At 49.1% G+C, this 15234-nt stretch overlaps 1 protein-coding gene across 1 annotated transcript; it reads right to left on the bottom strand.

The window, feature by feature from the left end:
* Positions 1 to 685: 685 nt before the first annotated feature.
* Positions 686 to 8419, bottom strand: LOC132570197 (zinc finger protein 883-like). The gene is made up of 3 exons (XM_060236630.1): positions 8222 to 8419; positions 7555 to 7721; positions 686 to 2244 (listed from the first exon to the last, which is right to left on the bottom strand). The coding sequence occupies exons 1-3, from the start codon at positions 8417 to 8419 to the stop codon at positions 699 to 701; spliced, it is 1911 nt and encodes a 636-aa protein (XP_060092613.1). The 3' UTR covers positions 686 to 698.
* Positions 8420 to 15234: the final 6815 nt, after the last annotated feature.

Raw genomic sequence — 15234 nt, 5'->3', positions numbered from 1 at the left:
AGTATGTGTGAAGAGGGCCTTACATGAGTCAGCGTATGTTCCACTAATACCCCTAGATCCTTTTCGCACATACTACTGCTAAGACAAGTCTCCCCCATCCTATAGCCATGCACTGGATTTTTCCTACCTAAATGGAACAGGCTTCCTCAGGAGGCGGTGGGCTCTCCTTCCTTGGAGGTTTTTAAAGAGAGGCTGGATGGCCATCTGACAGCAATGAGGATCCTGTGAATTTAGGGGGCGGTATTTCCGAACTTCCTGCATTGTACAGGAGGTTGGACTAGATGACCCTGGAGGTCCCTTACAACTCTATGATTCTAATGTTTTATATGAAGAGTAGTTGTCTTTTAGGTGTAAAATATGAAGAAACACCTTTTTTGGGGGTAAGCATTTTCACCGTTTCTCTTTCTGGTGGTTCTTAGATTCTCTAGATGATTTCCAAGCTGAGTTAAACTGCACATTCTGAGCATTTCTCCTCTGTATTGCCATTGAGGACTTCTATTGTTAATCAGTCTCCTATCGTTACTCAGTCACTCTGAGCACTCAAAATGTTTCTTCCCTGTCGGTTCTTAGGTCTGGTGAACAATGGCCACTCCAAATGAAGCTCTTTCCACACTCTGAGAATTAAAAGGGTTTCTCCCCGTATGGGTTCTTAGATGCTGTTGAAGAATGCCGCTCCAAGTGAATCTCTTTCCACACTCTTAGCATTCATAAGGTTTCTCCCCTGTGTGGGTTCTTTGATGCCCTTGAAGACTGCTACTGTGACTGAATCTCTTTCCACACTCTATGCATTCAAAAGGTTTTTCTCCCGTGTGACTTGCATGATGCTGTTGGAGACTGCCACTCCAACTGAATCTCTTCCCACACTCCGAGCATTCAAAAGGTTTCTCCCCTGTGTGGGTTCTTTGATGGTCTTGAAGAGTATTACTCTGAATGAATCTCTTTCCATACTCTGAGCATTCAAAAGGTTTTTCTCCTGTGTGGGTTCTTTGATGCTTTTGAAGACTATTACTCCAACTGAATCTCTTCCCACACCCTGAGCATTCAAAAGGCTTCTCCCCTGTGTGGGTTCTTTGATGGCCTTGAAGACTGCTACTGTGACTGAATCTCTTTCCACACTCTGTGCATTTGAATGGTTTCTCCCCTGTGTGGGTTCTTTGATGCTCTGTAAGATGACTACTCTGACTGAATCTCTTCCCACACTCTGTGCATTCAAAAGGTTTCTCCCCTGTGTGGGTTCTTTGATGCTGTTGAAGATGATTACTCCAACTGAATCTCTTCCCACACTCTGAACATTCAAAAGGTTTCTCCCCTGTGTGGGTTCTTTGGTGCAGCTGAAGACTGATACTCCGACTGAATCTCTTCCCACACTCTGTGCATTCATATGATTTCTGCTCTGTGTGAGTTCTTTGATGCTTTTGAAGACCACTACTCGAACTGAATCTCTTTCCACACTCTGTGCATTCAAATGGTTTCTGCTCTGTGTGAGTTCTCTGATGCTCTTGAAGAGTGCTACTCCGACTGAATCTCTTTCCACACTCCGTGCATTTGAATGGTTTCTCCCCTGTGTGGGTTTTTTGATGCTCTGTAAGATGACTACTCTGACTGAATCTCTTCCCACACTCTGTGCATTCAAAAGGTTTCTCCCCTGTGTGGGTTCTTTGATGCTGTTGAAGATGATTACTCCGACTGAATCTCTTTCCACACTCTGAGCATTCAAAAGGTTTCTCCCCTGTGTGCGTTCTTTGATGCTTTTGAAGACCGCTAATCCAACTGAATCGCTTTCCACACTCTGTGCATTCAAATGATTTCTGCTCTGTGTGAGTTCTTTGATGCTCTTGAAGACTGCTACTCCGACTGAATCTCTTCCCACACTCTGAGCATTCAAAAGGTTTCTCCCCTGTGTGGGTTCTCTGATGCAGTTGAAGACTGCCACCCTGACTGAATCTCTTCCCACACTCTGTGCATTCAAAAGGTTTCTCCCCTGTGTGGGTTCTTTGATGCTGTTGAAGATGATTACTCTGACTGAATCTCTTTCCACACACAGTGCATTTGAATGGTTTCTCCCCTGTGTGGGTTCTTTGATGGCCTTGAAGACTATTACTCCAACTGAATCTCTTTCCACACTCTGTGCATTCAAAAGGTTTCTCCCCTGTGTGGGTTCTTTGATGCTGTTGAAGATGATTACTCCGACTGAATCTCTTTCCACACTCAGTGCATTTGAATGGCTTCTCCCTTGTGTGGGTTCTTTGGTGCCGTTGAAGATACACACTTGTACTGAATCTCTTTCCACAATCTGAACATACAAAAGGTTTCTCCCGTGTGTGGGTTCTTTGGTGCAGCTGAAGACTGATACTCTGACTGAATCTCTTCCCACACTCTGTGCATTCAAACGGTTTCTCCCCCATGTGAGTTCTTTGATGATCTTCAAGACGGCCACTCCTCCTGAATCGCTTTCCACACTCTTTGCAGGAAAATGGTTTCTCCCATGTATGAGTTCTCTGATGTTCTTGAAGATTTCCAAACCTCCTGAATCTCTTTCCAGACTCGGTGCAATTGAATGCTTTCTCCCCTGTGTGGGTTCCTTGGTCCACAAGGAGCTGCGATCTCCTTCTGAAGTACTTTCCACACTGAACGGATTTACTTGCCTTCATTATCCTGTGCTTAGTTATGTTACGCTTTCTTCCATCTTGATTCTCAGCCATATGGCCATCGTACTTTCTCTGAGGTAGGCCTTGATAACTGACATTTTCTTTCAAGTCTTCATTTTTAACTTTGACTGGCATTTGCTGATGAAGTTCCTCGTCCTCCTCATTTCTCTGATCTTCCTCTGCTGGAATAAATAGAGAGACCCTTCTAGTACCTGGGAGGTTTGTAAGGTCCAAAGGCATCTATGTGACTACATAAGGAAAGGATTGACGGTCCCTTGGCCTCATCCAGCTTGCCTGATCTTAACCAACTTTCCCAAGAATATCTAGTATTGAAGTTTCTGCACCTCCAGATTTCAGGCCCCAGAAGGGCACCCTCCCCCTCTTCCTCCTTACTCAGAGGGCTTTATGCTTGTTGCTCAGCAGTAAACCAGAAATCCCCTGTGGCTATTCCTTGCCTCTTCCCTTGACATAACCATAAAGGATACTCACTCTCAGCCAGCTCATTTCGGAAGGAAATATGCTCCTCAGATCCTCTTGCTGAACTCTCCAGCCTTTCTTTGGATGCAAAGCCATGGTCTGTTTCCACCACTGTCTTTCTTATACTCATTTCTTTTGCAGAAAGAGAGAGAGAGAAAGAGACTGATCATTCTTATATGGGAAAGGAAAGAAAGTCAAGAATAAAAATTCTTCTGGAAGGATGAAGGCGTGGTCAAGATCAAAGTGAAGAAGAGGAGGAGGAGATTGGAAGTAAACCCTGCCATTCACTACCCAAAGGTGTCTCAGAGCAGCTTACAATCTCCTTTTCCTTCCCCTCCCCACAACAGATGCCCTGTGAGGTGGTGGGGCTGAGAGAGCTCTGACAGAAACTGCTCTTGAGAGAACATCTCTGACAGAGTTAGGACTGACCCAAGGTCACTCCAACAGTTTAACCTGGAAGAGTGGGGAATCAAACCTGGTTCTCCCAGATAAAAGTCCACTCACTGAACCACTACACCAAACTGGCTATAAGGGATACGGATCTCTGAGGCAAAGCACCCCCTCCCAAGGGTTAATGTGATTATTAAGTCACCTGGTCCAATTTTCAGGTGTTTGCGATTTGTGTCTCTCTGCAGCATTATCTTCTTCAGGGCCAGACTACAGAATGTGACAATTGGTTAATCATGAGAACCTGTAACCAGTAGTGTAACCAGGAGGGAGGTGGCATTAGGATGGTGCTGACAATCTCTGGAAGATTCCATCAAGAAGGGCCCTTGATTGGTCGTTAGGACCACTTGAGGTAAAGGTACAACGTATACTACGAGTATCGCCCAGAGGGAAGCCATGCTAGTACACCTTGATATTATCCTGCTTCATCATGAAGAACAGTTTTATGTAGAGTAACTTAGGCTACAGCTGGTATATTCATGCTAAAACAAGAGTTGTCATCTAATACAAAGTATTTAATGTATTAGATAGTACAGTCGGTGTTGTGGGTCAGCCAGGCCTCAGCAGTAGTGAGGACTCCTGAGTACAACAGGAGCCCCCTGTAGCCAGCCGGCTGACCAGAAGGAATACGAACTGCAGGCTTGTCAGGATTCACAGCCAACAGCTAGGGCAGAGCCACCGAAACCCTAAGCAGGTAACCTCAGTTGGTTACCCCAGCCCTCCAGTATCACCCACAAAATTAGAGCGCTGCAGACGGAGGCTGAGAACAGAGCTACAGACAAGATGGCAAAGTGCATGGTCTCCTGGCTTGACGCCAGCTGCTTGCCGATAACAAAGAGGTAGTTGCAGGATTGCTCCCAAGCTCTTCGCTGCAAGCATGATCCTTAGCCGTGGGCTACAAAGCCAGCCAAGAGAGGCTGTCAGGCATGTGTATGAAAGATGCTAAGCCACCAACTCTGCCTTGCTTGGCTTCTGGAGCCCTGACCTTGGACTAAACAATCCTATCTTACTCCATACTGGCACCTGATACTCGAAGTTTGCAAGCCAGCGCAACTAACTTTTCTTCTTTTTTTGTTGCCGAGCTGCAGAAACTGTACTGTTTAGCGATGTTGAAAAATCTTTAATGAACTTTTATATATCTTAAAAGAGGGTCTGCATTATTTGAGCACACTCTCCTCCTGTGCCCACTGAACTGGGTGCTGCTTGGGTACAACGAGTGAGGACTCAGGGAGACCCAGGCTTCGGTTCTGCACATGACCGTTTCCAGATCACAGGCAGGTGTGTTGTAAAGTTCAGCCACAGAGAAATAAGGATTTCTGAGGGTTCTCATCCCCTTTGGCTCAAGCCAGCGCACCTTCTCCGGTTGAGGGATGGCCACAACACTGGCCTCAGTTGCCCCTGGGCGAGTACACACACACTCAAACACATGAAGCTGCCTGCTACTGAATTAAACCCTTGGTCCACTGAAGTCAGTCTTGTCTGCTCAGTCTGGCAGCAGCTCTCCACAGTCTCAGGCAAAGGTTTTTCACATCACCTCCAACCTGATCCTTTAAACTGGAGATGCTGCTGGGGGTTGAACCTGGGACCTCCTGTGTGCCAAGCAGAGGCTCTGCCAGTGATCCACAGTAGCGGGACAGGCCTCAAAACGGTGTATTGCTATTGAATCTTTTGATTCAAGCCTCATGACAATTGCAGCAATTTGTATCTTTGGCCCCTATGACAGATCCTTACCCAGAAAGGCCACGCTCCCATAGTTCTCCAGCATGACTTCCCTGTACAGAGCTCTTTGTCCTGGATCCAGCAGGGCCCACTCAGCCTCCGTGAAAGAGACGGACACCTCCTCAAAGGAAAAGGGACCCTGGAAGAAAAAGCAGATTCCCTCCTCAGACATCACGCCAGGCAGAGGTGGCACCTTGGAAGGGAGTCGTCTGGGAAGGTACAGGGACAGACAGAAGGAACGGGGTTCAGAGGAACTCTCACTCACACACCTTGTAGCGGCTGCAGGAGCAAAAGCCCCCACCTCCCGAAAGGAAGAGGGACCCAGGCTGTCCCCCCTCCCTGCTCATCTCCCCTACCTGGACTGGAGCTGCAGCAGTCGTTTTCACATCTCTGAAAAGAGGAACACTCAACAGCATCTCTTCACTGCTTGTTACTGAGATAAAGGAAGAAGGAAGAGTGTTTGCTTGTTTCTTCCCTCCTGCACACACCTCTCCCCCTCCCCAGGAGTCTGAAACCTTCCCTGAGCAAATTCTTTAACACTTTTTATTACATTATGGGGGAAGCACCAGGGACCTAGAGTGAGCTAGAGCGATTCCTCAGTGGAACAGGCTTCCTCCCTGGGAGGTGGTGGGCTCTCCTTCCTTGGAGGTTTTGAAACAGAGACTAGATGGACATCTGACAGCGATGAAGATCCTGTGAATTTAGGGAGAGTTGTTTGTGAGTTTCCTGCACTGTGCAGGGGGTTGGACTAGATGACCGTAGAGGTCCCTTCCAACTCTATGATTCTATGATTCCTGACCATTAGAGCAGTTCCTCAGTGGAACAGGCTTCCTCCTCGGGAGGTGGTGGGCTCTCCTTCCTTGGAGGTTGTTAAACAGGGGCTAGATGGCCATCTGACAGCAATGAAGATCCTGTGAATTGAGGGGGAGGTGTTTGTGAGTTTCCTGCATTGTGCAGGGGGTCCGACTAGATGACCCTAGAGGTCGCTTCTAACTCTATTATTCTATGATCTATGAGCTTTGGGGATTCGAAATGCTGCCAACATATTTCAAACCGTTGTGAGATGTGGGGCTGGCCTGGGAGGAGTGAAGGGGGTGGGGGATGTTGAAATGACATAGCATGACATGTTACCATCACATTCACAATCTACCAGAGAGAGGGCCTTCTCGGTAGCAGCCCCCTACTGGTGGAACCAGCTACTGGAGGACGCGAGAGCCTTGCGGGACCTCGCCCAGTTCTGCAAGGCCTGTAAAAACACACTCTTCCAGCTAGCCTTTAACTGATCTGGAGTTATCGTATTGCGGGAGCAAATGTAAGAATACTGAAGCCATCGGAAGCGAAACAACTACACCCTATATCAGCACCAGATTGTTTTAATGATTGAGTTTTAAATGGTCCTATTAATGTCATGCTGTTTTTAAATGGATTGCTTTCATTTGTTGCTGCTTCAGCAGGGAGGGCGGGATATAAATCAAATAAAATAAATCCAGCCCAGATGTGACTTGAGTGCATCTGGAAACTTGAGAGTAACAGGAATGAGTTTTCATTCTAAAAGATGATGAAGAAGATATTGGATTTATATCCCGCCCTCTACTCCGAAGAGTCTGAGAGCGGCTCACAATCTCCTTCCCTTCCTCCCCCACAACAGACACCCTGTGAGGTAGATGAAGATATTGGATTTATATCCCAGCCTCCACTCTGAAGAGTCTCAGAGCGGCTCACAATCTCCTTTCCCTTCTTCCCCCACAACAGACACCCTGTGAGGTGGGTGGGGCTGGAGAGGGCTCTCACAGCAGCTGTCGTTTCAAGGACAACCTCTGCCAGAGCTATGACTGACCCAAGGCCATGCTAGCAGGTGCAAGTGGAGGAGTGGGGAATCAAACCCAGTTCTCCCAGAAAAGAGTCTGCACACTCAACCACTACACCAAACTGGCTCTATTGTTTTCTGAAATTTTGGATATTTTATATATATTTTAACTGATTTTAATTGTTGGTTGTTTTTATGATGTAGCCCACTCTGCGCCTGACCTACGCGAAGGGTGGGCTAAAAATCGAACAAAATAACTAAGTAAAGCCACCTTGAGTTTCTCTTCTGAAAGGAAGGTGAGATATGAATATTTAAATGAATAGGAGGAATCACCATGAATTTGCGTGATCTCCTTTTAGGGGCATCACAGTGAGTGGACATGGAGTGCCACAAATTAACTCTGAGTTGCTTGAAGAAGGATTTTAATTCTCTTCCTCACCCCCAACTAGTTTCTACCCATCAAATTCACAGTGTGCCACGGTTGCACCCAGCCACGACAGTTCTTTACCACAGCAGAGGGCATCTTGGTCCTGCTCCGTGGCCTGCACCCTCTGCCCTTGCTCCAAAGAAGCTCCTTCTGCCTGTGGAATTGCAGCTTCTGTCTTCACGGATGGTGCCCACATCTGAAACAGCAGCGAGGGAGAGGGGTAAGAGATGGAATGGAAGAGAGACCAAGGAAGAGATCTTGCCCCACTCCCAGACTCTGCACCCTCCCATCAGCAGATCTGGTCAGTTATCTGGAGGGATCAGAAATTCTCTAGTAGAAGAGTCTGTGAAAGAGCCTGTTTAATCTCCCATTTGGATGATTAGCATTTGGACAGATGTCTGGCAGGGAACCTTTGGGAGAAGGCCAGATATGATTGCTGGAATTGGACATACCTGGATGGAGTCCCCTCACCTGTTCTGCCTGCCTCTTCTCCTCTGCCTGACTCAGAAGGAAGCCTTCGGCCAGGGCCACCGCCTGGGAACTGGTCTCTGGCCCACATTCCCTGACCCAGCTCTGCATTGGCTGGGGCAGAATGGCCAAGAACAGCTCCAGGATCACCAGGTCCACAATCTGCTTCTTGGTGCGCCTCTCTGGCTTCAGCCAGTAGCTGCAAAATCCATGGAGCTGGCTGCAGACCTCTCGGGGCCCATCAGCCTCCGGGTAGCAGAATTGCCGGAAGCGTTGGCGATGTACATCTGAGATGGCAGTGAGCTGATCATGGATAACTGTCACCAGGCGTTCCCAGAATTTAACAGCACTCCCGGCTTGGGTGGGAGGGAGGCTTTCAGTTGCTGCCTTCCCTATCCCAGGTCCTTCTGGGTTCTGCTCTTCCATCTCTTCCCCCTTCTCTCAGGTCACTTCTGACTGGGTAATGATGCTTTCAGTCCCCTGGGTATGAAGAGAGGCGTCTCTCTGGAGGAAAGCAGAGTCACAGACAGTCACAGGGAAAGTCAAAGCGAATGGAGGTACAGCACTGCATTCTCCACTGCAGGGGAAGGGGAAGCCAAAGTGGTTCTTGTCCGACCTTCCGGGGCCAAACAAAACAATTCCACACCTTCCTCTATAGGACAGCCCTTCAAGTACCTAAAAATGGTGATCCTATCACCTCTCAGCCGCCTCCTCTCCAGGCTAAACATCCCCAGCTCCTTCAGCCTTTCCCAGCCTCCTTTTCATGATCTGCCAAAATTCTCAGGCTCTTCATTGCTTTCAGATGGCCTTCTAGCCTCTGTTGAAAAACCTCCAAGGAAGGAGAGCCCACCACCTCCCAAGGAGGAAGCCTGTTCCACTGAGGAATCGCTCTAACGGCCAGGAAGTTCTTCTTAATGCTGAGCTGCCTCCTCTCCAGGCTAAACATCCCCAGCTCCTTCCACCTTTCCTCCTAGGACTGGGTCTCCAGACCCCTCTCCATCTTCGTCGCCCTCCCCTGGACCCTTCCAGCTGGTCTGGACCCTTCTTCAAATGTGGTGCCCCAAACTGAGCCCCATTTGTCTCCAGCTCCAGCTGCCCCTTTGTCTCCAGCTGCAGACAGAGCCAAGGTGTGGCCAGGGAGGCGCTTCCTTCCAGACTCCCCTCCTCCGCCCCCCACTGCAAACGGGGTTGCCAACCTCCAGGGGGGGCCTCCAGTTCTTCCCCCGGGATGACCACCCACCTCTCGCCGGCAGAGGCCAGTTTTCTGGGGGGGAGGGAGGGAGGGAGAGGGGTGGCTGTCCCCGTCTCGGGTTCCCCCCCCCCAGCTGGCCCTTCCCGCCATGCACCCCCTCCCCAAATGCCCAGGGACTTCCCGCCCTTCAGCCCGGGAGCTGGCAACCCCCCCTCCCTCCCTGCAGCTGCCAGCCTGGGCCTCCCCTCCGAGGCCCCCTGCCCGACACCCTCCGGCTGCTGCTGCCTGCTGGGGTTGCCAACCTCCAGGGGGGTCTCCAGCTCTCCCCCGGGAGGACCACCCACCTCCGCGGCTTCCCGCTCCTCTTCCGCGGGCTGCAGACCCTGCTCCGCCCCCTCCCCGCCTTCCCGGTCCTCCCGCGGCCGCTCCAGCCGCCGACTCGGTGGCCTTAACCCTCTCGGCGCTGCAGAGGGAGGAAGGGGCGCCCCGCCGTCTCCTGCGCCAAGAGGAGCTCCGGCTGCCGCTCAGGGCTTTGTGGCTCTTCTGCGCCAGATCTGGGGAGGCTGCAGGGCAGGAAGGGGCAGAGAGCCACGAAGCAGACAGATGGACAGTGGCTGGATGCTGCTGCTGCTGCAGCCCTCGGCCGGGTCAGGGGAAGGACCTAAGAGAAGCCCTGTTGGATCAGCCCAGTGGCCCATCCGCTCCAAACCTCTGTGTCACCCAGTGGCCAAAAACACAGGTGCCATCAGGGGCCAGGACACTAGAAGCCCTCCCACTATTTCCCCCCAAGCACCAAGAATACAGAGCATCACTGCCCCAGACAGAGTTCCATTTATACCCTGTGGCTAAGATCCAGATGGAGCTATGCTCCAGGTGTTTATCCAGCCCTCTCTTGAAGCTGGCTATGCTTGCAGCTGCCCCCACCTCCTGTGGCCGTGAGTTCCACGTGTTAATCACCCTTTGGGTGAAGAAGGACTTCCTTTTATCCGTTCTCACCCGACCGCTCAGCAATTTCATTGAATGCCCACAAGTTCTTGTATTGTGAGAAAGGGAGGAAAGTTCTTCTTTTTCCGCCTTCTCTGTCCCATGCAGAATCTTGCAAACCTCTTCCTCTAGCACCTGGGTGGCAAAGCAGCTTGTTGGGCCCCTCAAGCTGCGCTCAGAGAGTGGAAGGTGCGGGGGGCGGGGAGACCCTTGGTTCATTGAGCGGCAGAGGAAAAGGAAGAAAAAGAGGAACCTCCTAATGACACTTGGGGTGGGTTTTTTGGCCACTGTGTGACACAGAGTGTTGGACTGGATGGGCCATTGGCCTGATCCAACAAGGGTTCTCTTATGTTTAAGAAGAACTGCAGATTTATACCCCTCCCTTCTCTCTGAATCAGAGGCTCAGAGCGGCTTGCAATCTCCTTCCTTTATCTTCTCCCCCCACAACAGACAAGCTGTGAGGTGGGTGGGGCTGAGAGGGCTCTCACAGCAGCTGCCTTTTCAAGAACAACTCCTCCCCCTCCCGTGTGTCCCGCCAACATCTTCACCTCTGTTTCCCCAGCCTCCCATCTCTACTCCCCCCCCCCAAGAGGGGCTGCTAGCGCTTCTTTCCCAGTGCCACTCCCCCCCCCCACGCCCAACTGATGTGAAAGGTCCCTTTGCTCTAAAGTAAGTGTCAAGTCTGGCTTTAACTTTGGCTCACTCAAAGAGCATGCTGGGTAGAACCAAAGTGTAACCAAATGCTGCTAGCTAACTCTCTCCTGTTCCCCCCTCCCTACCGTAGAGAATGTCCCTGCTTTGAAATGGTGATGTGTGAAAAGCCTTATCTGAACCTTCTCAGCTTAGGGGGTGGGGGAGGACAGGAAGCCTGAGAACCAAATGCTGGTAGCTTTGCCTTCCCTTTCCCCCATTCCTTAGAAGTTTACTCCTGTTTTGAAATGTAAATGTGTGAAAGAAGTTATCTGTGTCTTCTCAGGCCAGGCTGCTGGGAGAGAAGGAAGCCTGGCGGTTATCAAGGCCAAATGGGCCTCTAATCAACATGAGAATATATTGGTAACATCTATGTGTGAATGTTCCCCTTGCAAGATTCGCCGGCCCCTAGGAATCCCTTTGAAGTGCTTCTTTGTATCTACATCGACTGGTTATTGAGCCTGCTGACTTGACAGTAAGGTCGTAGATCGTTTGTAAAATTATGAGGCTGGCTGGAAGATAGGGTTGCCAGCTCTGGGATGGGAAATTCCTCGAGATTTGGGGAGAGCAGGGAGGAACCTCCGTGGGGTCTAATGCCGGAGAGTCCCCCCCCCCCTCCAAAGCAGCCATTTTCCCCCAGGGAACGGATCTCTGTGGCCTGGATATCACTTGCAATTCCGGGAGATCTCCAGGCCCCACCTGGAGGTTGGCCACTCCCACAGGGCAGGGTGCCAGCACACTTTGCGGAAGAAGTGGTATCTTGCCACCTAGACCAGAGCCTCGCTTTTTGGCTCATCACTGGAAGTGCCCACTTTCACGCCATGTGCCAGAAAAACTGCTACCGCATATGCCTCAGTCATTGGACTTTGACCCCCCCCCCCCCCCCGAAATATTTACAGTGAGTCTGAGTAGAAAATGTGAAGCCAGAGGGGCTGAGGCAACATAACGCAGCTTCAAGAGTTCATGCATTACTGGGGAGGGGCTGAGCGGTAGAGCATCCGCTTGGCACGCAGAAGGTCCCCGGGTTCAATTCCTGGAATTCCCAGTAGAACAAAGCAGGAGTCCAAGAACAACTCCTGCCCCCCCCCATGTCCCTTTATTCTGGATTGCATTAGCGTGGGATCAAAGGTTTTCTGAATGTGTTAATTTTACAATTCTGCTATTGGATTTTCACTTGGTACCACTTTGCATTCTAATCCCCACCAGCTCTATGTAGCTCTGCTCACTGTACCTCATTCCTCGTCTGGAGAGGTGTGCTTCTAGCATGCGAAAATTTCCATTCTAAATAAAATGTGGTTGGTCTTCAAGGTGCCACTGGACTCCTGCTTTGTTCTACGGGAGAGCCAGTTTGGTGTCGTGGTTGAGTGCATGGACTCTTATCTGGGAGAACCCGGCTTGATTCCCCACTCCTCCACTCGCACCTGCTGGAATGGCCTTGAGTTAGCCATAGCTCTGGCAGAGGTTGTCCTTGAAAGGGCAGCTGTGAGAGCCCTCTCAGCCCCACCCACCTCACAGGGTGTCTGTTGTAGGGGGAGAAGATATAGGAGACTGTAAGCTGCTCTGAGTTTCTGATTCAGAGAGGAGGGTGGGGTATAAATCTGCAATTTTTCTTCTTCTTCTTCTATAGCTTCAGACCAACACGGCTGCCCGCCTGGATCTTTCATAGAATCATAGAGTTGGAAGGGCCCTCCAGGGTCATCTAGTCCAACCCCCTGCACGAAGCAGGAAACTCACAAATTCCTCTCCCTAAATTCACAGGATCCTCATTGCTGTCTAGCCTGGGTTTAAAAACCCCCAAGGAAGGAGAGCCCACCACCTCCCGAGAAGGAAGCCTGTTCCACTGAGGAATCGCTCTAACGGAGCCAGCATGTAACGCTTTCTGCATGAAATTCCCAGTAGAAAAGGACACGATGCTGGGGGGGGGGGCGGTCTGGGGTGATGGGAAAGCCCTGGGCTGAGACGTTGCCAGTCTGAGTAGAGGCAGGCCTGACCTGAAGGGACAGAGTGGGGTTGTCTGGTTCAGTAGAAGAAGGCAGCTTCATGGATCCATCTAGGATCGCTTCAGATTTTGCACCACATTTTAAGAAGGATGTAGACAAGCTGGAACGGGTCCAGAGGAGGGCGACAAAGATGGTGAGGGGTCTGGAGACCAAGTCCTATGAGGAAAGATTGAAGGAGCTGGGGATGTTTAGCCTGGAGAGGAGGTGGCTGAGAGGTGATAGGATCACCATCTTCAAGGACTTCGAAGGGCTGTCATATAGACGATGGTGTAGAATTGTTTTCTGTGGCCCCAGAAGGTCAGACAAGAACCAATGGGTTGAAGTTAGATCAAAAGAGTTTCTGTCTCAACATTAGGAAGAACTTCCTGACCGTTAGAGCGGTTCCTCGGGAGGTGGTGGGCTCTCCTTCCTTAGAGGTTTTCAAACAGAGGCTAGATGGCCACCTGACAGCAATGAAGATCCTGTGAATTTAGGGGGAGGTGTTTGTGAGTTTCCAGCATTGTGCAGGGAGTTGGACTAGATGACCCTCGAGGTCCCTTCCAACTCTATGATTCTATGATCATATCAGGGTTCCCGCACAAGCACTCTATTGGTCCATTCGAACCAGCAGGGGGCTTGTGATTGGAGCAGGGCAGCAGGGATTAGATTGTTCCCAAATTCCGAAGATCTGGTCATCTGGCTTCAACGAGCCAGGCAGGAACACCCAATTCAGTTCTCACTAGACTCCACATACACAACACCCGGCTTTGTCCTCCTGAAGCAGCACTGGGTGGCCTGCCATGCTTCTCAGCATGCAAAAGAACAGTGGCAGCACAATATATGAAATACAAAAATACAAAAATACAAAATATTGTGCACAAATACTCTTAACTGGTGTAAATAAAGTTCTATTATAATGAAATGAACAGCCTACAACAGTGGGCATACATTCATACAGTATAAATAGAAATAGAAAACAACAGTCTCAAAACAATATTCCAAGGAGGACCCCACACAGTCACAGAGTTTTCAAAATGAGTACAATGACTCAAAAATAAAGTTCCACAGGAGTCCCTCCGTTGTTTGTTGACTTCTGAAGGACAAATTCTAGCCTTCACGCAAACCCCGGATTTGATTGCGTTCCGCTGCTCCTGCAGCTTCCTCGTAAGTCAACTGAAAAATCCAGCCAAGTTCTTTCTCAAACGCCCATTTTGATATCTTAATTTGCAGCTTCTCAGCATGGACTGCCTTGCAGGGCTGTTGCACGGAGAGAGGAGCGGAAGAACCCCAAGGGACCCCCCCAAACCCCATAGCAGAATCAGCGTCCAGTTGGAGGTCTTTGCTTGCTCCACTGAGCAGGCCAAGCGGCGCCATCTCTTTATTAAACCAACAAATTAACTTAAGCACTTTAGGTTTCTTCCAGCAGCTGGCTATAACAACTTTTCCTGCTAACAATAATAGTGCCAACAATTCTTTTTGTAAAACCGTTAATTTTGAATGAGGCCAAAAGTTTAGTAGCAATGATTCAGGAGTAAACGGAATTGTGAGTCCTGTGATTTCTGTTATTTTCTCTAGGATAATTTTCCAAAATGCTTTGATCTCGGGGGACTCCCACCAACAGTGAATGAAAGTTCCCGTCAAACCACAACCTTTCCAGCAGTTTGGATTGACTTTTACTTTACCTTTGAAAAGCCTGGAAGGAGTTACATACCACCTAGTAAAAAGCTTGTAATTTTGTAAACGAAAATAAGATATAGAATTAAATAAAGATGATGTCCAGATTTGCTCCCACTGGTCGTCTTTTATTATGATGTTGCAATCTTTCTGCCAGGCTAATTGTTGACTAGATGTCTTTGACCAATCTGAACTATTTAATAAATTGTATATAATTGAAATCACCCCTCTAACTGATGTACTACCTTTGTTGATGTTTTTTTCCAGAGAATTGAGAGTCCTATTGGCCATTACTATAGGAATTATTTGATGAAGGGCATGATGTATTTGGGTATATTGAAACCAAGGGATCGAAATTTTAAATTTATGCTCCAGTTGGTGGATTGTACTCAGTTTACCATTAGTTGTAACATCCATTAATGTGAAAATCCTTTTGTCTCTCCATACTTTAAAATTGTTAATGTCCTTGCCTGAAGGAAACCAGGACTGCCCCAAAAAAAGCCATTATCGGAGAGGAGGCTGGTGAGAGCGTATTTCTCCATTGGTCCCATAATTGTAATGTGTATTTTAAAAACGGATTATTCAAAGAATACTCCTTCCTACAAAGAAACGATTTAGAATTCCAAACGAATTCATGTAGTAACCCGTTTGGTATATCAGTTTCTTCAATTTGGACCCATGCCAGAGTTTCATTAGGAGAGGCATACAAAATAATATTTCTT

Source organism: Heteronotia binoei, chromosome 4 (genome assembly GCF_032191835.1).
Source record: "Heteronotia binoei isolate CCM8104 ecotype False Entrance Well chromosome 4, APGP_CSIRO_Hbin_v1, whole genome shotgun sequence".
Taxonomy (NCBI): domain Eukaryota; kingdom Metazoa; phylum Chordata; class Lepidosauria; order Squamata; family Gekkonidae; genus Heteronotia; species Heteronotia binoei.
This window is presented reverse-complemented; position numbering and strand designations above follow the sequence as displayed.

Excerpts from the sequence above, each read along its gene's own strand:
- LOC132570197 (XM_060236630.1), bottom strand. The coding sequence starts at position 8,419 with ATGGAAGAGCAGAACCCAGAAGGACCTGGGATAGGGAAGGCAGCAACT. Across the intron at positions 7,722-8,221 it reads AGGCTGATGGGCCCCGAGAG|ATGTGGGCACCATCCGTGAA; the intron begins GTCTGCAGCCAG and ends CTGCTGTTTCAG. Across the intron at positions 2,245-7,554 it reads GCACACTGTGAATTTGATGG|AACCCACACAAGGGAGAAGC; the intron begins GTAGAAACTAGT and ends ACGGCACCAAAG.